General features: G+C 38.9%; 2 protein-coding genes and 1 long non-coding RNA gene across 3 annotated transcripts; all 3 read right to left on the bottom strand.

Moving 5' to 3' along the window:
• Window positions 1–1,331: 1,331 nt before the first annotated feature.
• Window positions 1,332–26,433, bottom strand: LOC121038935 (uncharacterized). Its single transcript, XR_005794577.1, has 4 exons — window positions 26,423–26,433; window positions 13,842–13,848; window positions 6,809–6,813; window positions 1,332–1,444 (listed from the first exon to the last, which is right to left on the bottom strand). It is a non-coding gene; the product is annotated as an uncharacterized LOC121038935 (long non-coding RNA).
• On the bottom strand, window positions 5,317–6,255 carry LOC121038934 (taste receptor type 2 member 42-like). Its single transcript, XM_040488916.1, has one exon. It carries the CDS (start codon window positions 6,253–6,255, stop codon window positions 5,317–5,319), a length of 939 nt encoding a protein of 312 aa, XP_040344850.1.
• On the bottom strand, window positions 12,843–13,811 carry LOC121038933 (taste receptor type 2 member 42-like). The gene has a single exon (XM_040488915.1). It carries the CDS (start codon window positions 13,809–13,811, stop codon window positions 12,843–12,845), a length of 969 nt encoding a protein of 322 aa, XP_040344849.1.
• Window positions 26,434–26,438: the final 5 nt, after the last annotated feature.

Here is a 26,438-nt window from a genome sequence, read left to right as displayed (position 1 = left end):
ATCTTTTTTTTTTCTTTAGTGTAATTATTGAGGGCTTTATGTATGAGAATATAAGCGTTCGATATAATTTGATATTAAGTCCAGTATTTTATACTGTCTGCTGCCTGAAGTCATTTGGCCTGTTTGTAGGGAAGAAGGGGATGAAGGGAGACAGAGAAAAAGACATTACCCCTAGAATGGAAACACTTTCCCCTTAAGGTGTAGAGATCAGCTAATCATGAATTTTGAAACTGTCCATCACTGCTTTGGGGAGGCCTAACTAAATTTTCTGTTAAAAGTCTTATAATCTTATTCTAATGGGGACTTTTCCTGGTAGAGCATGAATAGATTTGATAGAGTCGAAAAGAAAATGGGACTTACACGTGGAGACATCAAGGGGCAGGAATGGAAAGTTTAGGCATATAGGAACAAAAGGAGAGGGGGAGGAAAATGCCAGAAACTGAGCCTGGAAAGTAGTCTGAAGAATAGACTTGGAAGGTTTCGAGCAAGTGAACCAAGAAAGGGATCCCTGCAATAAATAGAATTTCAACAGGTTTCAGTTGAGTCACATAAGTCTGCTTGGATTACCACGAGTGTGGGAATTTCATTACAATTTTAATAAGAAATCTTTAATAACCTCCTGCCCAGCAAGATTACCACCAGAACAAGTCATGAATCTTTACAGCTAAAGTCCACTTCTGCTCACCTCTCCTCCACACAAATACCAATCTCAGTCATGCTCTTGGAACAACCAAAAGGCCAAGGACATTACAGAGCCTACAACAAATGATAAGGAACTATGGAATTCTTAGTAGTTTTAGCTGCAGTACATTTGAGGCCAGGCAATCCTACCAGTTCCTATCCTAATTAGGGATCTGCCGCATACATTAGGAAATTTTGCCAATCTTTATGGCTTTCAAATACTGTGGATTTATTCACAGGAAGGTAGTGGAGGGCATCCATGAACAAAGAAGAATGAAAGTTGTTCATATACTGGGTGAAATAGATTCAGTATACCTTTTCCTAGGAACCAAAGTGAGGAAAAATAAGTTATCACAACCAAAAGGTAAAAGTTGCTAATGAAATAGTGTGCTTCAAATGTCTGCTCTGAAATCATGGAGAGTGGGGCCAACAAATAAATAAAAAGAGGTTTAATTTGAAAAAGATTTTTTTTAAGAAACTATCTTAGTTTGCCAATTAATAAAAAGAAAACTTTGAAAGCATTTCACACTGAAGTCAAAGAGGACTATAATTAATAGGACTTAAAATTCAGAGGTCAAGTTAGATCTGTATAAAAAGAAAAAGAAGTTATTTTTTAAACTAACTCATTGAAACATGGTGCCAAGGAATAGAGGTACCAGTACCTTTGTGTTATAAAGCTGCATGGATGTTGGTGTTTCCCAAAAGTGCTAAAATTGAAAATAGCCCAAGGGTGCCTAGGTGGCTCAGTTGGTTAAACATCTGACTTTGGCTCATGTCATGATCTCATGGTTTGTGGGTTCAAGCCCCACGTCGGGCTCTGTGCTGACAGCTCGGGGCCTGGAGCCTGCTTCGGATTCTGTGTCTCCCTGTCTGCCCCTTTCCTGCTTGTACTCTGTCTCTCTCTCTCAAAAATAAACATTTTAAAAAAAGAAAGAAAATAGCCCATCTGTCACCTGTGATTTTTTCCTACAAATAACCTCCGTCAATAACTTTCTTTCTGAATTGTCAAACCAATCATCTGATCAATTTTTTAAATGAAGATTTATCCTGAGAGCCGTCCAGCATATGGCATTGATTCCTACAAAAAGCATTAACCAATGTCGCAGGTGAGTGGAGTGTGAAATTACGGGTTTTGCACATGGCCCCCTTGTTTCCGTACCTCAGTTAAGGAAGTCCCTGGTTCAGAGCACATGAAGTTCAATCCAGAACAGCAGACAAAATACCTAAACCATCAGAAAGTCGACAATGTCACCTTTGAATCCATATTGATCCATGCATATTTCCATTGGTACCTTTTCTTTTAGTAAATTTCAAGACCATATGGCTCGAAATTAAACTATCTTAGCTTGGGCAAGGGTCCAGGCCAAGCTCTACACCAAGGGCAAGGGCTCAGGTAAAAGCCTCTTTTGGCATTGAAAACAAGTTATTTGCAACTCTCCTGGTCTCCGGTGTGGGCAAACTGAAAAAATAAATAAATAAAACTTAGTACATTGAGACTATAAAGAGTTTCTTTAAGGGTTGCCTGGCTGGCTCAGACAGTAGAGCATGTGACTCTTGATCTTGGGGCCATGAGTTCAAGTCCCATGTTGGGTGTAGAGATTGTTGCTTTTTAATTTTTTTAACGTTTATTTATTTTTGAGACAGAAAGAGACAGAGCATGAATGGAGGAGGGTCAGAGAGAGAGGGAGACACAGAATCCGAAACAGGCTCCAGGCTCTGAGAGGTCAGCACAGAGCCCGACGCGAGGCTCAAACTCACGGACCGTGAGATCATGACCTGACCTGAAGTCGGACGCTTAACCGACTGAGCCACAAAAAATTCTTTAAAAAAAAGTTCCTTTTGGAGGGAAGTGATAGCAAGAAAGCAATGGCAATCACTGGGAACCATAACTTGGTCCCAGAATAAGATACAATTCTCTCCTGATTGCGTGGGACTAGCTATCGATGTGATAGGTGTAGCTTTTCTTGGATCATGACTAGAGTCTCTAACACAGGCTCTTGTTCCAGGAAGGGGGAACATAGGCCTCAATCTCAAGTTAATCTTTTTAATAGGGAAAATGCAATACATCAGTAGCCACTAACCAGTCTATAGCACAGGCCTCACATTTTAATAGTCATTTTCTGTGCTTCTTATTGTCAGGAATAGGTTCCTGCTTATAGCTTCATCCCCCCAACATTACTACATGAGAAGTGAAGACATAGTCCCTGTGAGACATTTACTGCTAAATCCCACTCGTAATGGTTGTTTAAATCATTTTCATCTTGGTCATTAAAGTTGACTGACACCAGAGTGTAAATCTAAAAACGAAAACTAAATATGCTTGTTTTCTAATAAGCACAAAGTAATCTAACTTTCCTATTGAACAGGAGGCATTCTAAAGCAAATTATCCTCAATATCTGAATCTAAATATAGCCAGTATTAGAATTTCACCTTTCCTCGAGCAAGATAATCCCAGGGACAATCATTAGGAAATGTCTTCTTTTCCATTTTATAGAGATTTGGTTGACACACAGCACCGTATAATCTTAAACTGTGCACCATAATAACTTGACTTACAATTATTGCAAAATAATTACCGCAATAAGTTCAGTTAAAATCCACTATCTCACGTAGATACCCCCAAAAAGGTACTTTTCCGTGTGATGAGAACTTTTATGGGGTTTTTTTTTTTTTGGTTTTTTTTTTTTTTTTTGAGAGAGAGACACAGTGAGGGTGGGGGAGGGGCAGAGAGAGACAGAGAATCTGAAGCAGGCTCCAGGCTCTGAGCTGTCAGCGCAGAGCCTGACGTGGGGCTTGAACTCACAGACTGTGAGATCATGACCTGAGCCGAAGTCGGACGCCCAACCGACTGAGCCACCCAGGTGCCCCAATGATGAGAACTTTTAGGATCCACTCTCAGCAACTTTCAAGAACTTTCAGGATCCACTGTGATAGCATACCATACAGCAGTGTTAATCACAGTTCCCATGTTATACATTGCATCCCTAGTATGTATTTTTCTTATAACTAGAAGTTTGTACCTTTTGGTCACCATCTAATTCCCCCACCCCCCACCCGGGAAATTTCTTATATAGTGTCCAACATAATGAGTGAAGTTGAAAAATATAAATCTTGGGGCGCCTGGGTGGGGCAGTCGGTTAAGCGTCCGACTTCAGCCAGGTCACGATCTCGCGGTCCGTGAGTTCGAGCCCCGCGTCGGGCTCTGGGCTGATGGCTCAGAGCCTGGAGCCTGTTTCCGATTCTGTGTCTCCCTCTCTCTCTGCCCCTCGCCCGTTCATGCTCTGTCTCTCTCTGTCCCAAAAATAAATAAACGTTGGAAAAAAAATAAATAAATAAATCTTTAGGTGGCCTGGCTGGCTCAGCCTGTAGAGCATGAAACCCTTGATCTCAGGGTTGTAAGTTTGAGCCCCATGTTGGGTGTAGAGATTACTTAATAAATCTTTTAAAACTATATTTTAAAAAATCTAAATCTTTATGTGGGTCTTATGTGCATGGGTCCTAATCATCATGGTTACATCAGATGGTTCCTGGAGTAAGACACAAAACCCTTATGGTTTTTATGTTCTTCCCAGCATCAGACCTGACCTACTGCTCCATCAAAATTGACTTATAACCCACATGTATTCAACATTGATTATCTAATTTGGTTTTGTTTTTTGCTTGCTTCTACAATTGAAACAATGACAGCCATTTAAAACCCTACAAAGATCTCTTCATTGTTGATAGTTTTAAAAAATGTTTAAAATTACAACCTCTAAAAATTACTATATATCAAACTTCTATTCACAATTTCCATATCATTAGCAAGCACAATTTTGCCACCTGCTGACCTTAAGATTATATACATTTTCAGGTACTTTGATTTCATTTCAATTATTTTATGAGAAAAGTCAACCTAGCACTACATATATACACCCACATGTTTAAATTTTATACAAATACACAATATTCCCTTGTAAACTTTCCGTTCTTATCCCTGGCAAGTGAGTTGGTTGTGTTTGTCCTCTTTGACAAGATACACAAATGTTCATATAATCAATCCTTACACGCAGACACACACCCCATACAAACTCAGTGTCTAAGTGCGTAAAGTAGACATAAAAGCATTATTCTACACTTAGGGATAATTATTCAATGTCTTCTTATAGATTAAGTCAATTTTTTTGTCTTATTCAACAAATGTAGTGTCTATTCTAGCTTGGATTCATAGTGACAGTCTGTTCCTTTGTTTTAAAAGTTATGTCTTTGTTACGGGACCGTGCTTCCGGCATTTTTATTCCTTTCTTTTTAACTTAGTATTGTACAAATATTCCACCTCGTTCAACTTGGAGAGGATTTTCTTTTCTAAATAATCATTTTTTCTCACATATGAATGTAATAAATGTCTGCTAACATGTGTAACATTAATACATGTTGCATTATAAATTTTATATTCATACTGACTCACGTATGTTCTTGTTACCAGCAAGTTTTACAATGACAATCATGTTTGCTTATTAAGGTTATAGGTCATTCTAGGGAAAGTCTGTGATGTTTAATAGCATCGAAAAAGCATCCAGCGAGAAAAACAAAAGTTAAAATGGATCTTCAATGTTCATCATTAATTCTCTTGGGTTATAGAAAATTCTGGAAATCTATGAAGCTAAAGGTTTCACCATTTTCAGGTGGCAATTGAGATGCCACAGTAGTCCTAAAGCAGTTTGTCTCAGCTTGCTGTTTCCAAAAATGAGGATAAATGAGTGGCCTGAAGGAAAAAGAGCCGATGTCAACGTGACCGCCAAATTGGCATGATGTTTCTTCAGTAAAAGGAAAATCCAACCTGTTAACTGGATGGAAAAAAAATGAACCGTGGAGAGGAGGAGGAAAGATATCACCATTTTCATGGCCCTTCTATGGGCCTCTGTGCTGAAGTCCCTCGAGCTGGAGTTCAGTTGCACGTTCCTGGTATGTCTCATCAAGGAGAGAAATAAAAGGAGCAGTGAGGTCAGGGACAGAAGGAAGGGGATTAAGTAGATGAAACTGAGAATAACCAAGCTGTTAAGATACCCAGTTTTACTTACATCTAGGGGCCGAGTTGAGTTTCTTTCATAGTTGTGGTAGATGGTAGCCCAGAGATCAGAAAATCCAACTAATAATTTGTAGTTGAAAACCAGTAAGAATAAAGACCCCAGAGGAAGCACAAGGAGCACCCTGCTAATTCTCCGCCTCAGCCAGGTGAAACAGCGGTGGGAGAAATTGGCTATCCTAAAGAAATAGAAAACACTCAGGCAGGTGGCAAACCAGGTAGCTAGGTGATTGGTCAGTGTCCAACAGATATTAACAGCGGCAGCTAGTTTCTCAATGTTATATAGATGTGGCCAAAACACCATTACAAGCGAATCGAATAGTATCATCCAAAGAAGAATGATTCTGGAGACAGCCAGGTTGGTGAGGATGCAGTCAGCTGGCGAGAGCTTTCGATGCTTCACCCAGTCAATGCAGTTGACGAGTGCGATGAAACCATTCCCCAACATTCCAATCATGAATGCTCCTACTGCTGCTGTCAGAAAAGTATTTTCGATTCCAGATGGCATTTCTGTAGAAAGAATCCAGGAAACTAGCCCTATGTTTCACTGATTTTTGTTGTGGTTGTTGTTCTGTCAAACGTTGGAGGATAAAGTCCACTTTGATACTTTTCACTTTGATATTAAAAATGCTCAGATACTATCTCACTGACCTTCACGAAACATCTTTCCCTTTGGTTCCAGCTGTAAGTCCGAGCTTTACACAAGGAGATCCGGTCTCACAGACCTAAATGAAAAACTTTAATGTAACTTCTAATCAGCTACTGATTTCCAAATTAAACAGTAAACGTTCCCACTCATCACTGGCACTGACAGCAGTGTTGCGCTTGGGAGGACATCTGGAAGAACAAAGTCAAATATGGGAACATGCAAATACGAGGCGATTTCTTTACACTGATTTGCACTTTCCTTCCCTTTCTTTTATTTTTTTAATGTTTATTTTTGAGAAAGAGAGAGAGAGAGAGAGCATGAGCAAAGGAGGGAGAGCAGAGAGAGAGGGAGAGCAGAGAGAGAGGGAGGCACAGAATCCAAAACTGGCTCCAGGCGTTGCCGCTATCGGCACAGAGCCTGACGCGGGGCTTGAACTCACAAACCATGAGATCATGACCAGAACCGAAGTCGGATGCTTAACTGACTGAGCCACCCAGCTGCCCCTGCGCTTTCCTTTTCAATTGAAAATACCATTTGGGCGGCACATGGATGGCGCGGTCAGCAAAGCGTTGGACTCTTGATCTCGGCCCAGATCATGATCTACGGTTTGTGAGATTGAGCCCAGCATGGGGCTCTGTGCTAACAGTGTGGAGGCTGCTTGGGATTCTCTAAATAAATAAATAAATAAATAAGAAAATAGAATTTGGATTCAGGTTGCTTAATTTTAATAGAATTCTCAGGCACTATTCATTAAATCCATTTGATAAAACCCATCATATTTCAGATACTATTATAGATGTGGTAAGCGTAATAAAGAGAAGTAACGTCAAGGAGCTCACAGGGTATTAGGAAAAGCAACGTCAAATAAACTGTTACCATTGAATGTGACAGAAGTTTGACCAAAATGTAACTTGCCACACAGAGAAGTGTGCTACGAAATCTACAGCCGTCTTGAAACTTTTTAGGATTTCCTGAAGAAATAGACACAAAGGGAAATGATCTTCCAGAAGGGTATAAAACCATATGCAAAGGTACCAATATCAGACCTATTTGAGCTATTACTCTGAATATTTTGAGCTTTCTTCTCAATCAGTTACTGCCTATTTGATTCTGAATAAGCTCTTGTCACCTGAGAGGGAAAATATAGTAAGAAAAAAATAGAGTAGAAAAAAAATGGAGGAGCGGGGAGTGGGAAGGGGTTCTTTTCATTAATCCTGCTTTTGGTAAACTCTTTTGTCTCATAAAAAATTCAGTTACAGTAAAATTTATTTTAGTTTGGTTTTGGTTTCAACGAACAGGTAACTTTAATACAATCGTCTTTCAACCTCGACCGCAAGGTTCTCTCTCCTATGGAGAGAACTTTAGGTGTACGTACGTGTGTTATATTAATTATATGTTATATATTATATATTAATATATATTTATATATATTAATATAATTATTAGTTATTATTAATTATTAATAGTTATATATTAATATATATATTAATTAATATATGTTAATGTCTGTGAGCCAACCCCAGGGAATCTTACTTTATTGTCTAGGATATATTGTTGGCACCCATTGAGAACTCCTCCATACATGGTTGAAAGTACCTTCTGAACCCAGGCAAAAATCTTTGTACCTGAAAGCTGCAAATCTATGAAGATTCTCCAGGAACGAGACAGGAATTTTGCCCCCTAGCCCTCAATGCATTCCCCATTCAGCCAATTTTGACTCTGGTTAAAACTACCTGTTTTGTGTTGGCCTCAGACTGTCAATAGTGATGCTCTACATTACCAATGCCTGAACGCTCAAAGGCCACACCAGAAGTCACGGGGCACCAAAGGGAGCACCGACCTGGTGTTCTGCTTTTATGCACATTGAGAGTGGGGGCCTAAGATTTTACAGGCACCAAAAACGTAATGTCAGGCATGTAGATTAGGTGACCTTAGCTACCAAGTACCTCTACGATCACATTAAGCTCCAGGACAGAAGGGACTATTTTGTTGTCCACCGATGTGGACAGGGAGGGGCTGGCAAACAGTAAACCCTCAATAGCTATTGGTTAAGTGAATGAATACTAACTTAGTTGGTAATCCTATTGGGAGCAGAGAAAAAGAGACCAATGAATGAGACTCGACTGTGCAAACAAGTATAAGAACAAGAAACGAAAGCAACTCTTTAAAATTGGAGAAAGTTCTATGACATATGTATGAATTCATGCACAATTTCTGTACTAACCTGGAAATAACTGACACCGGTCTCCAGCCTTTCTGGTTGAAAGCCAGAAGTCATACAGAATCATAAAAGCTTGCAGGGGTAGCACCCAGGAGGTGGGGACTTTTTTACTTTTCTTCATGAAAAAGAAGTACTTCCAGGCAAGGGAGTTGGAGATGGTTAGAGAATTCTATATTTTGTTTTTTAATTTTAATTTTCTAATCTTTAATTTTTAGAGAAAAAGAAAGCATGCACAAGCTGGAGAGAGAGACAGGAAGAGAGAGAGAGAGAGAGAGAGAGAGAATCCCAAGCAGCCTCCATGCTGAGCAGACATAAGGCTCAGTCACATGACCCTGGGATCATGACCTGAGCTGAAATCAAGAGTCGGACACTCAACCAGCTGAGCCACCCAGGTGTCCCCAAAACTCTGTATTTTGTGTCAGGAAACCAAGAAGGCCCTAGAGATCACTGATATTTCCAGATCTATCTTAAAATAGAAGTTGTTATACTTGATAAAGAAAAAGTATTATTGCACGTATAAACATAAGATATATTATTACAAAATGCTTGGGCAGATAACAATTAATTAAACTTATGTGTATGATACAGTGACAATCCCAAATAGTCTGAACTTCCAATGATGACTGATTTAAATCCGAAAACGTATGAACACTTATGTTATAGTCATCAGTTGAAAGAGAGACAATTCTTCTAAGGAATTGTGAGAAAATACATTCGGAAGTCTATGTTGGCCTATTTCAAACAAAATGCTGACTTCCTGAGTGATAGGGAGTGATACTTATATAGTGATCAACTAACACTTATGTGGGTTTAAATAAAGATGGTTCAACTGAATATTTTCTGAGGTCCTATCATTAATACCACCTTGGGGTGGGGGGGCTTGAGTTCTTCCTGTTTCCTCCCCGTGTCTGTGACATCTCCAGTGAAAAAATATACCTTAGCTTTCTGTTGGATTCTTTCTGTTGCCTTTCCCTCCCCAAGCCCGCATGTTTAGATCTCCTGACAGTCTCAGAGAAGCGGGCAACAAATGTTGCCCTGTATGCTCTCTCCCATCCTATCAATAGCAAGCTTTTCCACTTATTTGCAAACACAAGTAGCTTCCTGGTTCTTTTTGAATTGCGACGAGGAACTTTCATGCACCGAACTTGATAGTCACTGCATTAAAGTACTGGCCTTTGTGGGGTTTTTGTTTATTTGTTTGGGTTTGGTTTTGTTTTGTTTTTAAGTAAAAGAGAACTTCAGTGTTTCTTTGGCTGGACCCTAGTTGAAGAAGCAATTAGCTGGGGCAAGGGCCACCGCCTGAAGGGATGGAGATTTCATCTTTCACAAATGGAGACTATTTGCCCAGCTTAATCACTGCTTACATAAACAACCTTTCATGTTTCATCATAGATTTTTGTTTCACTTAGCATATTCTTTTTGTTTCCAAAACTGAAGGCCATGGGTCTTTTCCCCTCAAAATCCTTAGGGGGCCAACATCCTCACTGGTTCTTTCTCATGACAAACCTAAGACAGGGCCAGTCTAACTGATACCAACCTCCACATTGGCAAACCTGTCTCACGCTCAAAATAAGAATGATTGGGTATTTCCACCGTCTTCTGAGGCTGCGTTGATATTGATGGAAAAAAATAAAAAATAAAATTTGAAAAGCTGTAGTCTGTAAGTGTACAAGGAGACAAAAAACAAGTTTGCCTGTATGTTTTTCAAATTCCTCAAACTTTTCAAATCAATTTGTTTCTTGTGAAGATCGGTCTTAAGGTCCTGAACAGGATATGGAGTTACTCTAGGCAACTTATCCGGTGTCTCAAATGACAGAATTGGGAAGACCCTGCGATGATACACATGTCCCTTAAAGGCATCCCTGGCTCAGAGGAGATGGGGTCTAATCAAGATCTTATGAGGAGAAGCCACCTACTGGCAGATAGCAGACAAACCACCAGAGACCTTGAGGAAATTTGCATGCCTTTCTCAGAGATCACTAGAGGTATGGGTTTCTATATGACACATTCATCACCAGGGTTCATGAGAACTGTCTTGCTGTGCTTGATTTATGTCTTATCAGTTGCCTCCAGTAGTCACCCTAAGGATCAGAGATACGACCATTTCAGCAGTAGAAACAAGTTATTTGTTCCTCTTCCATAAATCACCTGGTAGACAAATGGAAAACACCAATCATTACACCAGAATCTTTAACTGAACATTTATTTGGTGGGGGAGAAGAATAGTTAACAAGAAATCGGTGACAATCTCCATCCTTCCCCAACACTTTGGTCCCAGGGTAGGATACAATTATGGATATTTCTTCTCTGGGTGGATGACACTGGCCATGCCTGTGTTGGGAGTGGCTCTTCTTGGATTGTGGCTCAGCTGCTGTTGAGTCCCCCACGACATCTCTTGTTACGGGGAAAGTAGAGATGCAGGGCTCGATCTCACTCGCTCTTCAAATACAGTCTACAGTACGTCAGTTGCAATGACCCCAGCCTGTGACCTTGTCTTCTTTTACTAGTCCTTTGCTTTGTCAAGACTAGAGCCCTATTCCTTATAGTTCCATCTCCCTAACTTTGTTGCCTGAGTGTTGACTTACTCCAAGTTAAACATTCACTCACTTATCCCTAAGGCCTACTTCTTAGAAAGAAGAGCTGCTAAAAAATTAACTCAATCACTTTATCTTGCATACCAAAGAAAAGTTTCATAACGCTAAAAATTAAACAATGTGCTTGGTCACCATCTTATAAATAGTACAAGGTTATGTCTAAGTCATTTCTATGAAAGGCTATCTAAAACAAAACAAACTCAATGCCTGAATCTAAAGGTACTCAGCCTGATTTGCATATTCGCTTTTACCAAGGCCAGATAATTACAGTGATAATCAGACAAAATAGTAAGTTAAGGGCCAAATAAATAAATTTACTTTTGTAAAATGTAAATTACTTAGGGAAAATGGTAAAATATGTCTTATGATTAAAACCGTTATCCACATCGTTATTGTTATCAATACACGGAAGCACCACACAGCCTAGACGTGTTAGAGGTTTAGCTTTCTAAATACGGCGAGGGAGGACAGGGAGAAATGTTTATAATTCTAACACCATTCCAGGTCCAGGGAGCAGCCCTAGAACAATGTCCATACCTACAGGTCCGTCAAGACTAATTTACAACCCACGTGTTTATCATCATTTAATTACAACTTTTTTGTTTCTTTAACGCAATCTAAAGAATACATCGAAAGTAAACCCTTAGGGTTTACTAAGAAAGTAAACCCTAAGAAACCCTAAGTAAATTCTTCATTTTTTAAAAAAGTGTACTTATTTTGAGAGAAAGGGGTGCGGGAGGGGCAGAGAGAGAGAGGGAGAGAGATCCCAAGCAGGCTCCACAGCCAGCGTGGTGCCCGATGGGGACGCCATCTCATGGCTGTGAGATCATGACCTGAGCCTAAACCAAGAGTCAGACAGTTGACTGACTGAGTCGCCCATGCGACCCAAGAATTCTTCATTTTTAAAGAATTCCATTATATATAGCTGCATAGCATCTGTATAATATTAAAATCTACAACATCATGTTCAAAATGTTATAGTAAACTTTTCTACCCTTAACTTTATTTAGAATTTGTAGTTACTTTATCTAAATTTAGGTTATGATAGTCAAAATACCACTTTCAAATTAAGATTAGCATTATAAGCATGTGTTTTTAGTTTATTTTGTTTTGCACTGTGAATATTATTTTCAAATAACTCATTCCCATGTTATCAATAAGACTTCTAATGACAACAGTGAAAAACTTTTTCATTTAAAAAAAATTAAGCCTTTACCCTATGAGGTCATGTTTTTCCCATCTCTGACTTTAGTTGCTCAATTAACTTTTCTATCACCATTTTATAGATCGTCTACCTAGTGAATAGTAATTTATCTTGATTTCTAAAACACGACATGCTTCTGACATGTAATATGAATTACAATTACATAAATCTTTTGCATATAAAATTAAATAATTTAGATTCTCTTTGAAAGACTATTTGCAATTTTTAAATATTGGTAACCACTGTGTTAAACAAAACTGAATACTTTAAAAATTGTATTGGCTGACCATGGGTCAATTATCATCAAAAGTAACTTTTTCTAGGGGAAATTTCATTAATGTTTGACAATACTTAAAGGAACCCTGTAGGCGGAAAAAAAAAGAGAAGTGAAATTGATCCTCAAAGACTCCTCATTAAGTCTTTATCTTTAGAAAGACCCTGGAATGTCTATCTGTAAAGACGAAACTGTTTTTTCTCTTTTCAAGGTGCTTTTAAGATGCCGCAGTACCTTCAAGGCTGTCTGTCTCAGTTTGCTGTTTCCCAGAATCAAAATTAACGAGTGGCCTGAGGGAAAGACATATATGGCCAACATGATAAACTTTGTGAACTTGTTGTTCCAAAATATCAAAAGCATCCAGTTTGTCAATTGGATGGAAAAAAAATGAACTGTGAAGAGGAGGAGGAAAGACATAACCATTTTAATGGCCCCCTTATGGGCCTGTGTGCTGGGGTCCCTGGAGTCCATGACGTTGAGCTGCAAATTTCTGATGTGTCTTACCAAGGACAGAAACAATAGGACCAGTGAGGTCAGGGACAGAACAATAGGAATGGTATAGGAAAAACTAAGAAGAATCAGGGTTTTAATATAAAGGGTTTTACTGTCATTTATATGTAACGTCAGATTACTTTCATCCATCACATAGACGTTTAAGAAGAAATCATTCAATGATTCTAGCACCAGGAAGTCAAACAGCAGAAAGGGCAAAGAAAGGACAAGAATGGCAAGAATCACCCTGTTCGTTCTCCACTTCAGCCAGAGGAAGAAAGAGTGGGAGAAGTGAGCTATTTTAAGGAGGTAGAAAATGCTCAGGCAGGTCGTAAACCAGGTAGTCCAGTGATTAGTTATTCTCCAAAGCAAAGTATTAAGTTTTGCTGATTTCCAAGTGGAATAGAAAGGCGGAGAAAGTGTCATTACAAATGATTGCCACAATGACACCAGCAGCTGAGTGATTCGGGAGAGAGCCAAGCCGGTGAGGATGAAGTCAACAAAAGAGATTTTTTGGTTCTTGATCCATTCAGAGCAGTTCACCAGTCCAACGAACACATTCCCCGACATTCCAATTATGAATTCTGCCGTTGACAGCGTAAGAAAGATTTTATCCAGTCCGGCTAACATTTCCGCAGGAAAAAAATCCAAATTTCTAACGTCGTGTCTCATTAGCAAATTTGTAATCAAACTGTCTCGGCACAGCATCCATTTCTGATAGTTACCTTCACCGTGTTTCTTTGCGATTCCAGTGTTAACCACAACCTGCTGCTGTTGGATACCTTCTCATATATATATATACGTATATGGAAATTTCTCTGCTTTATTGTAATGCCGATCTTAATCCAGAACCATCTGCTAAGGGGTAGCATCCCACATACTTTCATGAAGATGGTTTTATTTATTTGAAAGAGCTACTCATTTCCAAACCAAACCGTTTGTGTTTCTATTTATAGTTGGCAAGGATTCGAATTTTCCACTTGAGGTAATGATCCAAAGGTTGAAGTCAAATTCGCTAGCATGCAAATATGGGCCAGATTCTTTTTCGCTGATTTGTGAAAAAAATTACCTCACCTGAAATACTATGCCATTTAGATCCAAATATTTTCGTTGTTTTTCATAGAAAGTTTTGAAATAATCTAATAATCTAAATCTAAATAAACTGTCCTAAAATTTAGTTATAATTCAATGAATATATCTTGAGTATCTGCTATGTGTCAGAGTCATTTCCAAAAGTAATATACTTTGCTATGAAAAAAAAAAACACATTAGGAGATCCAGAAAATAGTGAAAACACAGAAAGAAATAATAAGAAGTAAGAATAAAATGTAATGTGAACACAAAAAAGGTAACTATAAACATTACTGCTGGGGAAAGAGAAAAAAATTGGTATTTTCCTCAGATTTTATAGATAATTAGGATTTCAGGAGAGAACTAAGTTATATTTTGTCCTGATCAAACAAAATACAAAAAGACGGCAAAACCCAAATTACTTTTCTGAAATTAAAGTCTTCTCACTGATAATTTACTTTAATTACAATGTTCTTCAGGTACCTCTGAGTAACATGTCTTCTGAGTAGTTAAACATATTCCCCAGTTTTGCTCTTTATTTTTGTACTTGTTCTATTTGTTTTGGCCAGAGATATAATGGTGTCCATCTAGCCTTAATTAACAGAAAATAGGTAGAAAATCATCTCAGATTATATAAGGAAATAATAAACAAACATCTTTGCTCTATATTCTAGGAACAATGAGTTTGACAGAAGCCATTAATGTACCAGAAATGAACTCAGAGTTCCAGCTCTTGTGTCTGTTGGCATTAAGTGTTCTGGTGTTGCCAGACCACATCCAAAATAGTGAATGAAATTTAAAAAAAAAAATTAAAAAATTAAAAATAAAATAAAAACCTTGGCCCTTGGCCCTTTTCAATGTTACTGTCACACTCCCAAATTAAATTCTATGAATTTTGTAAAGTGTATATTTCAAGAACAATGTTGTACAATGAACTATGGGTAAATTATTTTGTATGACAAAATTTTTGATTTAGAACAAATATTTAAAATTATAGGAAGAAAGAGAAAGAAAGAAAGGGAGGAAGGAAAGAAGGGAGGGAGAAAGGAAAAAGGGAAGGAAGAAAGGAATTTATGGGATACAGCAAGGCTGAAGGCAAATAAAGAAATTTGGTAGTAGCATTTTCGAAAGGAGAATGATAGCCTTGACTAAGATTAATGTCTAGAAATGGAGTGAAATTCATGGCTATGAGAAGCATTTAGGAGATGGAATCAGCAAGTCTTGGTGATGGATTTGGGGCTATAAAAAGACAGAGAAGCCGGCACTTTCAAGCTTCTTCTTTTGCACCTGGATGCATGGAGTACGAGGACCCGAAGGAATCCCTGGAGGGAGAGCAGCTCTAGAAGCAAGGGGTGGTCAGGGGCACCTGGGTGGCTCAGTGGGTGAAGCAGCCAACTTGGCTCAGGTCATGATCTCCCGGTTCTGTGAGATGTGAACCCCACATCCGGCTCTCTGCAGTCAGCATGGAGCTCACTTTGGGTCCTCTGTCTCTCTGTGCCCCTGCCCTGCTCCTGTTCTCTCTTTCTCAAAAATAAACTTTAAAACAAACAAACAAACAAACAAACATAGTAGCAATGGGCGGGAGACAGAAGAAAAGTTGGAGAACGGTGAGTTCTGTTTTGAACATTTTCGGAGTATCTGTAAATCATCCAAGTGGAAAGATAGGGCAGTCACTTGGGTATTTGTGACTACAGCTCAGAAAAGAAATTGAGATTATAAACAGATTTGGGAGTCATCAGCACATACGCAATTCCACAAAAGGTGATGGATGAGCTCCACGGCCCCGAGGAACACCAGAGGATAAAGAAATCAAAGACAAAAGGCAGTCAGACAGAGAACAGAAACCAAGAGGTCACAGGATTCAAAGCAACCATGAGCAAGGAGTGTTACAAAGAAATGGTAGCCAATTCTTCCTGCTACTACCCTTCTTTTATAAGGCGGTAGCAAGGAGGTCCTTAGTTACTATGGAAAAGAATAGTTCAACTGAATAGAAACCAAACTGCCGTGTCAATGAGATCCCAAAAATGAAGCATTAGAAACCCTATACTTCTATCTAGAAGTATACCCATATATGGCTATAATGTGATCAACACATTAGTAGATTAAAGGAGAAATACCAGGGGGAAAAAGTTTAACATAAATCTGCATTTACTCATAATAAATGTTCTTAGCAAACTGGGCATAGAATACAATATTCTTTTTCCTGGTAAAAAGCTGTGTACAAAACCCTAGAGGAAATATCGTACCCATGGATACGTTGAAATCATTCCCCCTGACTTTGGGGCCCAGTGAGCTAAAAACATCTCACTATATCTATTTTTTTGCAGGTTTTCACCAATCACAGTAAGACAAGAAAATGACGTAAAAGATGTAAGATCAGAAAGCACAAAACAAAATTGACCTTATCCACAGACGATGATTCAGATTACACAGATTATCCAAAAGGATTCTTCAAAACATTGTTCAAATGCCCACTTGCAAGGTTTCTGGACACATAATAAATGTGCAACTATCTGTTCCATCTCTTCATATCATCAGCAAACAGTTCAAATGAAACACTCTCTTAAAAGATGAAATTTCCACAACCTCAACATACATCAAGTATCTAAGAATAATCATATCCACAATAAATATACAACACCTTTGTGGAGAATGTCAAAACGTCTGAAATGGCTTTAGCATTTTTTTAGCCAGTATGTATTAATTACACACTAGATGTAATCAAAGCCTTAGATTTGTTAAAAAATTTAAACCATGACTACACACATTTTCCCATTTTAGGTATGCATCCAAGCACTTCAATTCTCTGACTTCATTGTTGAATATATGAAAATTTCCTGCTTCATATATAGGTCATGAATTTGTCTCAAGTTCAAAAACAACCGCTTCTAATATAGCACTGCCCTTCCCTATCTCACAGATAATCACCTCTCTTCCTTTCACCTAGTCCAGTCACTTGTTTTGAGTTTTTTGTGTTTTTTTTTAAACCATCCCATAGGCTGCAGTCTTCCATGTGAGGCAATAAGGGATGAGATCATCTCTTGTTTGCTAATGTGCAAATACAGACTGAGGTCCTGTCATTCTTTTTGCATTCTCTTTGCCTAACAAATTTATATCTGTATCTTTAGCTATGGAGGATAATTAAAGCTATTTATAGTCCTCAAAACTTGGTTAGGATGACAAAAGTAAAGCAAATGCTAGACTATCCAATAGAATTTTCTTCTAGAGTACCTTAGTATTCATTGAAAGTACTTGGATCTAGGGGCACCTGGGTGGCTCAGTGGGTTAAGCCTCCGATTTCTGACTTCCGTTCAAGTCATGATCTCACGGTTCATGAGTTCGAGCCCTGAATCAAGCTCTGTGCTGACTGCATAGAGCCTGCTTGCGATTTTCTCTATCCCTCTCTCTCTGTCCCTGTCCCGCTTGCACTTTCTCTGTCTTTCTCAAAATAAGTGAATAAACTTTAAAAAATAAATAAAAATAAAAAGATAAAGAACTTGGATCTAAATAATGGGTGTAAGTTGATATTATAAAATCAACTAAAATGAACTGTGTGCGCGTTGTAAGACTCAGTCCCCCAGAAACAAATGTTGGATTTATTAAATAGGGTTCCTACAGCCGGTAGTAATTATGCCATAGAGAAAGGGACCTTGGAGAAAAGTTGGCTTGGTTTCCATGAACGGAAGTAGATGGAGGTGTGAAGAGCTCTCTTCTCTGAACGTAACGCAGTTGGTGTTCGAAAAAAAAAAAAACAAAACTTTTTTTTTTCATTAGAATGAAACTGTGATATTTAGCCCTACTTTTAGGGCTGTCCCAGAGATTAAAAAGATATGGATCCAATATACTTCAGACATAGCCCTTATGGAGCCATTTTACACTATTCCACCTTTAAACTGTGTCTACTCCGTGGATGACCCTCAAATCTGTTGTGAGGAGATGGGATGCCGGATGATTGGGCCATTGATGCCATTTTGATCCTTTCTATTTGTCCCAAGCACCCAATATATGAGGTCGTTTTGAACGTGCATGGTGTTAAGAATGATCACTGTGAACACAGGATGGGGTTGTCAAAATAGGCTGTAAAACCCTGCAGCCACTCTATGGGATTTCAACCTACATCCAACCTTTCCCCCGATCTGATCAATGGAGTGTGTTGTTGTTGTTGTTTGTTTTTCCTTTTCTTTCTTTCTTTCTTTTTTAATGATCTAAACCTGTGGTGTTAAAGCTTTGCCTCCAAAGATAGGCTTTGTCTTCATTTTCTACTCTTTATTTATTTTCTTTTTCAATTTTTTTTTAACCTTTATTTATTTTTGAGACAGAGAGAGACAGAGCATGAACCGGGGAGGGGCAGAGAGAGGGAGACACAGCATCTGAGGCTCCAGGCTCTGAGCTGTCAGCACAGAGCCCGACGCGGGGCTCGAACTCACGGACCGTGAGATCATGACCTGAGCCGAAGTCAGACACCCAACCGACTGAGCCACCCAGGCGTCCCCATAAGTTCCTTATAAAAGTTTATGTGTGTATAAAAGTGAGTTCATATAAACAAGTTTTTAAATGCTAAATAATGTAAGTCAAGTCTCTTACAAAATTATTATGAGAAAAAGAGGGAATAAGAAACAGGATAACATCCCTATAGATAGTGAAAGCACTTCAAAAAGATGTGCCCACAGAAAAGATTTTTGAAAAAAACCCTTTTGATAGAAATGAGATAACAGAACTCAGAAAAGAATGAGAAATAAAAGAAAAAAAAATCACAATACAAACTATATCCGAACTAGAAGGAACACAAAATGAGAACACATGATAAATAGTCCCTTAAAAGAAGTTGAAGATAAAAAAGAAGAAAACATTTAAAATCACAAAGGAATGAAGAAAAAGATAAAAGGATTTTAGAGAAAATAGCAAGTGTTGGAAAGTAGTCTGAGAAGAGTTAATTAGGGGCCCCTAAAGAAGAAAACCACAACGAGGTAAAAGAACAAATTTGGAAAACACTAACTCAATACATTTTTGCGAAAAAAATTTTTTTAAAGGATTTGAAACTAGTAATTAAAAGAATTATCTGGGGGGCGCCTGGGTGGCGCAGTCGGTTAAGCGTCCGACTTCAGCCAGGTCACGATCTTGCGGTCTGGGAGTTCGAGCCCCGCGTCGGGCTCTGGGCTGATGGCTCAGAGCCTGGAGCCTGTTTCCGATTCTGTGTCTCCCTCTCTCTCTGCCCCTCCCCCGCTCATCCTCTGTCTCTCTCTGTCCCAAAAATAAATAAACGTTGAAAAAAAAAAAAGAATTATCTGAAAATCTGAGAATACTGACCCTAGTATGATCAGTATTGATCACTGGCCCTACTGATCCTAGTATGATCTCTGGACTTTAAAGAAAAAGAAATTTCCATGCACATTTCTGAGACATTGCAAATGACTTACCAGGAATAAAAGTAGATCACCCTAAGAGTTTTCAATAAGAACACTCTTTGTTGCCAAAAGAATGTAGAGTAATATACTAAAGAGGCAAAAACAAAGAAAATGTGATTTTCTATCTGCAAAACTGACATTTTGGCAAAAGGGAGTACAGGAGCTGTCCTTAACTAGGGGAATATTGTTCTCTTGAGCCCTTCCTGAAGCGTTTACTGGAGAATGAGTCTTAGACAGCAAAAATGCCTAGAAAGAATCAATGTTGGTATTGATAGAACATTAAACATACAGTCACTTGTACAACTAAAACTTAGTGAAGGTTAATGGAGAGAAAGTGATAGTTATACGCTACGACCACGTGGATATGGGAGCATTATTCATCTATTTATTTTTCAAATATTTATTTATTTGTTTATTTATTTTTGAGAGAGAGGGACAGACAGACGGAGCACGAGCCGGGAATGGCAAAGAGAGAGGGAGACACAGAATCCCAAGCAGGCTCCAGGCTCTGAGCTGTCAGCACAGAGCTCAGTGTGGGGCTTGAACTCACAAGCCGTAGACCATAACCTGAGCCAGAGTCGACGCTTAACCGACTGAGCCATCCAGGCACCCGGGGAGCATCATTTAAAAATAGGAGGGGAGGGGTGCCTGGGTAGTTGGTCGGTTAAGCATCCCGATCTTGATCTCAGGGTTGTGAGTTCAAGTCCTGCATTGGGTTGTATCCTCGTGTAAAACCTACCTAAAATAATAATAATAATAATAATAACATAAAATACATAAGATAAAAATAAAAATAGGAGGGAAAATGAGAGCATATGCAAAAAATTATCATAAAATGTTACTGCTGTAAGAAATTGTAGTGTTGGTTAGAATTAACTAGAATTAATTAGTAAATTAGATTAATATTATTATTCTGTCTGTTTACATAATGTGAACCTATTCTATCTTCTCTATGTCCCTTTAATTTTTCAATACGTTAAGAATCCATATATTCTCAGACATTAAAAAAAAAAAAACCCTCGCATGCAAGGCATCGAAATTAATATGGTGATACACAGTGTGTTTTACAATATTTCTTTGAGTAGAAAAACGAAAGGGTGATAGAACACTTTGAATTACCTCTAGATCTTTTGATGTCCTGAAATTGCTACCTCGCTGCTTGTTTTAAGAGGACAATTTTTGCTTTCCAGCTTTCAGTAAGGCCCAAAGGGACCACAGGTTTTACATCGGTTGATTTGAGGACATTAGCAATCTCAACGTGCGACACGCTTAAGACATGCCATCAGGAATTTAACTTCTCTCGGCCTTGGAGACCTGACAATTCGGCAGCCTTTCAACCGCGTGTCTGAGCCCAGGATCTAATGCCATCTTTCCCCAACAAGGAAATGTCACGCTTAAGAAACTCCCTTGTTTCTCACAGTTGTCTGTAACCATTTTTGGCAGAGTAACTTCCCCTAATCGGCTACAACGTTTAAATCTTATCTCACCTGGTACGTCCGCCGCTTGAAGAATAAAAGACGTCGCTGTTCTCAATTCTACCGGGGTGCTGGCAGCCGTGTGCCCCGTGTTATGTAACAGGTGCCATATCTTAAGGAAATTCAGAATCTGAGATAGGAGTCATAAAAAAACTATTGTCCTGCCCTTCTCTTAATTGATGATGCCCGATGCATCAGAAGGAAATTAATTCCATCAGTAAACTCTGCGGAGGCTTCCATTCCTTTCTTGAATCTCCTGCAAACATTGTCTTCTTGGGTATTAAGATATTTGGTTAGGAGTCTTTTCCGGCTGTCTTGCACCATCCGCTGTCCCTACAGCAGGAATGACCTCTGGGTTTCCACACTCATTTCCGTACACCGATTATTTATCATTTTGAAACCATTTTCCAAAAGACTTACGATCATTGTCTAGAAAACAGTTGCCTTCGTCTCCGTACCCGTAACCTCAGGTATCTACGTACTATGCTACCTGACTCTTAGAGGAGTTAGGACAGAAAATACACACAGCGTTTTAACCTGGTGTTGAATATAGTATGGCCCTGCGCTCAATATCGATGGGAGAAGCAGAACGCTGAAAATCCGTGTTGTCAAAAATGCAGTGCATCTCAATTATCCATCCTGACATTTTCAACAGGGTCATCTCCCACTCCCAACATGCACTCAACTCTGAGCTTGGAACACTCTGATTCCTCAGCTGTACAGTCGTCTATATGCTTTCAACTATGAGTTTCCTTCCACCTTGTTTCTCTGTGAATCTATAGCTCCTCCTTCTACCTCTAGGAGGGCTTCCTCACTTTCTAATGTGCAGTTAATACTCCCTGCTATTTTTTCAGAAATGTTACGAACTCATTCTTTTAAAGAGCGCTTTCAATCATTTCCGGGCAGTTGGGTCAAAAAGCAATGTAAACACGTGTGTCCTATTTTGTTTTGTTGATCAAATCTCATGCACGATGATTGTTAATGGTTATACGAAATGACTGAAGAAAAAAATCGTTCTCAAGTTTTCATTATTTGAAAAAGCTCTTAAAGGAATTCATAAGAATATATATTGACTTTTGTTTTGTTGTCTAAACTTAATTCTGCTTTTACTGAATATTTTATTGTCAGAATAATGGTAGCTTTATAAAAACAAATGCAAGTTTTTCCCTTTCTCTATGCTGTAGAAGCGTCTAAATAGCATAATGGTCTATTCTTCAAAGGTTGAAAAGAACTAAATTTAAAAACATGTGGAACTGTCTTTTTTTTCTGTAATTTTCTGTGTTTTTTTTCTTTTTTAATTTTTGTTTTTATTTTAGCTTTGTTATGAAGTTTATTGTCAAATTGGTTTCCATACAACACCCAGGGCTCATCCCAACAGGTGCCCTCCTCCATGCCCATCACCCACTTTCCCCTCCCACCCTCCCCCCATCAACCCTCAGTTTATTCTCAGTTTTTAAGAGTCTCTTATGGTTTGCCTCCTTCCCTCTCTGTAACTTTTTTTTCCCCCTTCCTCTCCCCCAGGGTCTTCTGTTAAGTTTCTCAGGATCCACATAAGAGTGAAAACATATAGTATCTGTCTTTCTAACAGAGGTAATTTTTTAGTAACATTGTCATTTTCATCCATGAGTGTTGGTCTATTTGTGACAATAATATATTCTTGGTTCAGTTGTGTTCATTTATATTTTATTAAAAGTCTGTTTCATTCAGAATTTAAAATTAGTTGGCATACAGTTGCATTATATATGTTTAATACGTTTTATTTTATCAATCACGATTTCTTTGTTAATTAGGTTAGCCTATTGTTTATTTATTTACTCAATGCAAATAGTCTTGGTTATATTTAAAATTTTTTAATTTTTATTCTAATTTTAGCTTTTTATTTTTGCCATTTCTATTGTTTACTTTGTTGTTCTTTTGCTGTCTTCTTGAATTTAATATTTATTTCACTTATTTTTCCAATATCTTACTTAGTAAATAAAATTATTTAATTCCATGAACTTTTATAAGTAAAATGTTGGTCAGATCCATAGATTTTAATATGTAGCATTCCCATTTTTGTAAATTCCTGAGTAGTTTATGATTTCACATTGAATTAAATGATGTGTGGCAAATGCTTAGTAAGTGTTACCTATTATTATTATCAGTCTAGGCTAGGAAAGGTAGAGACACTAACATAATTGTGGAATATGTATTTATAGAGAGTGAACATGAGATTAAAATATGGACCAACATCATAATAGTGCAATCAGAATTTTTAGAGAAGTCTACGCAAAGTTTAATTCTTCCCAAAGACACTTGTGCTTATTTGCTCATTATGCCATCGGAATGCTTAGTGGATTCAGCAGACTCATCACTTCCACTTCACCTCTGGACCAGAGGAACCCAGTGCAATTCACTTACCGTCTCAGCACAAGTTAACCATTCTGACAATATTCGTCTCTCCTGGTAAGCCTATCCTTGGGAAACTGAAGCTTGAGAAGAATCTTCTTTCTTCACATTCAGAGAGCTTAGCACTTCTCAAGAAAGAGAAATGTCGTTCTTGGAAGAACTCAAGTATGAAATGTACATCTCACTACAAGGGCAATGGGAAAATCGGGGAGGGGGGATTAAGCCACACGATCTAATTTATATTTTTCAAAGATCTCTGACTGTCATGAGGAGACCTGATACGGGATGTGGTAGAATGCAGTGGGAGAGCGTGAAAGTCCTCCAGGAGAGAGAGATCGCTGCCTGAACGTGAGTCTTGGGGTAGAGATTATGGAAAAAGCCACATTCGGGGTTTATTTTGAAGGCAGAGCCGATTGCACTAGCTAATGGGCACTGAGGAAAGATGAGTGGGCTGTAAAGAATGACTTCTAGGGGCGCCTGGGTGGTGCAGTCGGTTAAGCGTCCGACTTCAGCTCAGGTCACGATCTCGCGGTCCGTGAGTTCGAGCCCCGCGTCGGGCTCTGGGCTGATGGCTCCGAGCCTGGAGCCTGTTTCCGATTCTGTGTCTTTCTCTCTCTCTGCCCCTCGCCCGTTCATGCTCTGTCTCTCTCTCTGTCCCAAAAATAAATTAAATAAATAAATAAATATGTTTTTTTAAAAAAAAGAATGACTTCTATATTTTTGAACAATGCCTGAAACAACTGTCGTTAACTGAGAAAAGATTGGAGGAGGACAGGTTTTAGGACCTGGAAATCAGGAATTGTATTTGGGACATGGTAAGTAAAACCCACATATTAGAAGGCAAGTGGATTGCTTGATAATTTCAGTTCCTCTTAAGGTGCCTAAGCTTCTGCCATGGTCTTGCTCATTGGTTCAAACCTGCCCTTCCTAGGTGGTAGTCTTCTCTTCCTCTGTGTCTGTTGTGTCTGATGAGTTCATAGACAATATTTACTTTTTCGTCACACACTGATCTATTTTACTCATTGCTGACACTAAAGCTTAGTGAAAGGACCTGAGCTAAGTGATATTTTGAAAAATCATCTGCTCTCTTTCACTTCGAAGCTCAAGAGAAGGCTGCCTTCCAGCAGGACTACCCTTTCGCAGCCACCCACACAATGTGAGTAAGTGTGCCTGGCACTCTCCCCTCTGTGCCTTATCTCTGACCCTCCTATTCTGCCCGAAGATCTACCATCAACCTCTTTACCAGAATTGCTCACCTCCAGTTTCCCTTCCCAAATGGTGTCTGGAGAAACCAGAGGCAGTCATCCCAATAACCCAAGGGGACCTATTAGACCCAAGAAACTACTCCTTTCCTCCCACGAACCACTGCACTTCCCCACATAGCCAGAGAAGAATTGCCAACCAGTTATATATTCCCCTTTCTAGAACATAACCATAGTAATGCCAGGAAAAGAAACTAACCTGCCGAGTCACCTTGCAAGGGCAACATTATCTGGGAAACCTTCTTGTAATATTATCTGCAACCATTTCAAAAGGCCAGACCTAGGCACTCATATGCGTGACACACAATCCACTCATCTGTATCCATCAAGGAGCCTGTCTTTTAGGATTTGGGGCCGCATGGTCCTCCCTGTGTTACCCCAACCAAACCATCCTCAGATTACCACTAGCCCTGCACAAAAACCAAACGATAACTAAGACTTATACTGGTTCTGAAATAAGTGTCAGCTAATGATCCTGGCTAATCATGATCATCAACAACAAAAAAAAAAAAAAAAAAAAAAAAAAAAAAAGAGGAGCAAGCAACTTCTAAATATAACAAAATAATCAGCAGCTGGAGAGAGGAAGGCAGGTAACTGGAAAGGCTTCTTGGAGACACCATAATACCTCGTTGCCAAATTAAAAAAGTAAAAGGAAACAACCCTAGCACAGAGTAGGATAGCCCCTGATTTAGAGGATCAAATTAAGGAATTCCTCCAAAATGTGTAACACCAACAACCACTAGGTATAAGAGGGAAAATAAGCACAGGGAGGGATTGATTCAGGAGATGAACTATCAACAAATATGTTGCAGAAGAAGAATGGGAAGAAATGAGTGACAGAACATTGCCGAGAAAATTCCCTGTATTCAAGAACAATTTGAGAAAATAGCATAGCATAGCACAGAAACTGACTGAATAACAGAAGATCAGTGCAACACAATTGAGGCTTTGAAGGAGTATGACTACCTTGTTGGAGTACATAATTGTCGCCACTAAATCGTTCGTGGCGGGGGGGGGGGGAGTTCAAATTATTTCCTAAATGAAATAAAACCCAAATGGAATCTTACAGAAGATTTTAGAAAAAAGAAACAGCATGGAAGAAGTCCTAGAGACAAAAAATGGCATGAACTGTGTATTCATTTTGTTCTGATCTGGAACTCCCATGGTGGATTCTGTGCCCACCTTTGTTCTCACGAAATAATGTGACTCCCAAGGATATTAATTAGAATAGGAAGTTTTAGGTCACCTGTCTTCTGTGACACCAAGACTTTCCTATGAGAGCCAGATCTTGGATCTAGATGATCTTGAATGATCTGTAGGGGTCCAAATAGGCTGAGGGTATTCGTCTGCCATCCATGTGTGCTCAAGTGTGTGTTTCCCTCACACATTTTAAAGAAATGATCTCCATATCATCAAAAAGTTTAGCTACATCTTTCAGACATAGGTGCACACGCATCATGATGAAGTCTGGATCATGATAGTAACCAAAGATAGCAACCATCTTCACTTTTGGCTAAAGGATCACTGCCAACACACACACACGCGCGCGCACACGCGCGCGCACACACACACACAAACACACACACACACACACACACACACACACACACAACATGCATGCATGAACACAATGGAAGAACAGAGAAAGAGTCTCAC

This window comes from Herpailurus yagouaroundi, unplaced genomic scaffold (assembly GCF_014898765.1).
Source record: "Herpailurus yagouaroundi ecotype Mexico unplaced genomic scaffold, PumYag 166, whole genome shotgun sequence".
NCBI lineage: Eukaryota > Metazoa > Chordata > Mammalia > Carnivora > Felidae > Herpailurus > Herpailurus yagouaroundi.
The sequence above is the reverse complement of the archived record's forward strand: the minus strand, read 5'-3'. Positions and strand labels throughout refer to the sequence as shown.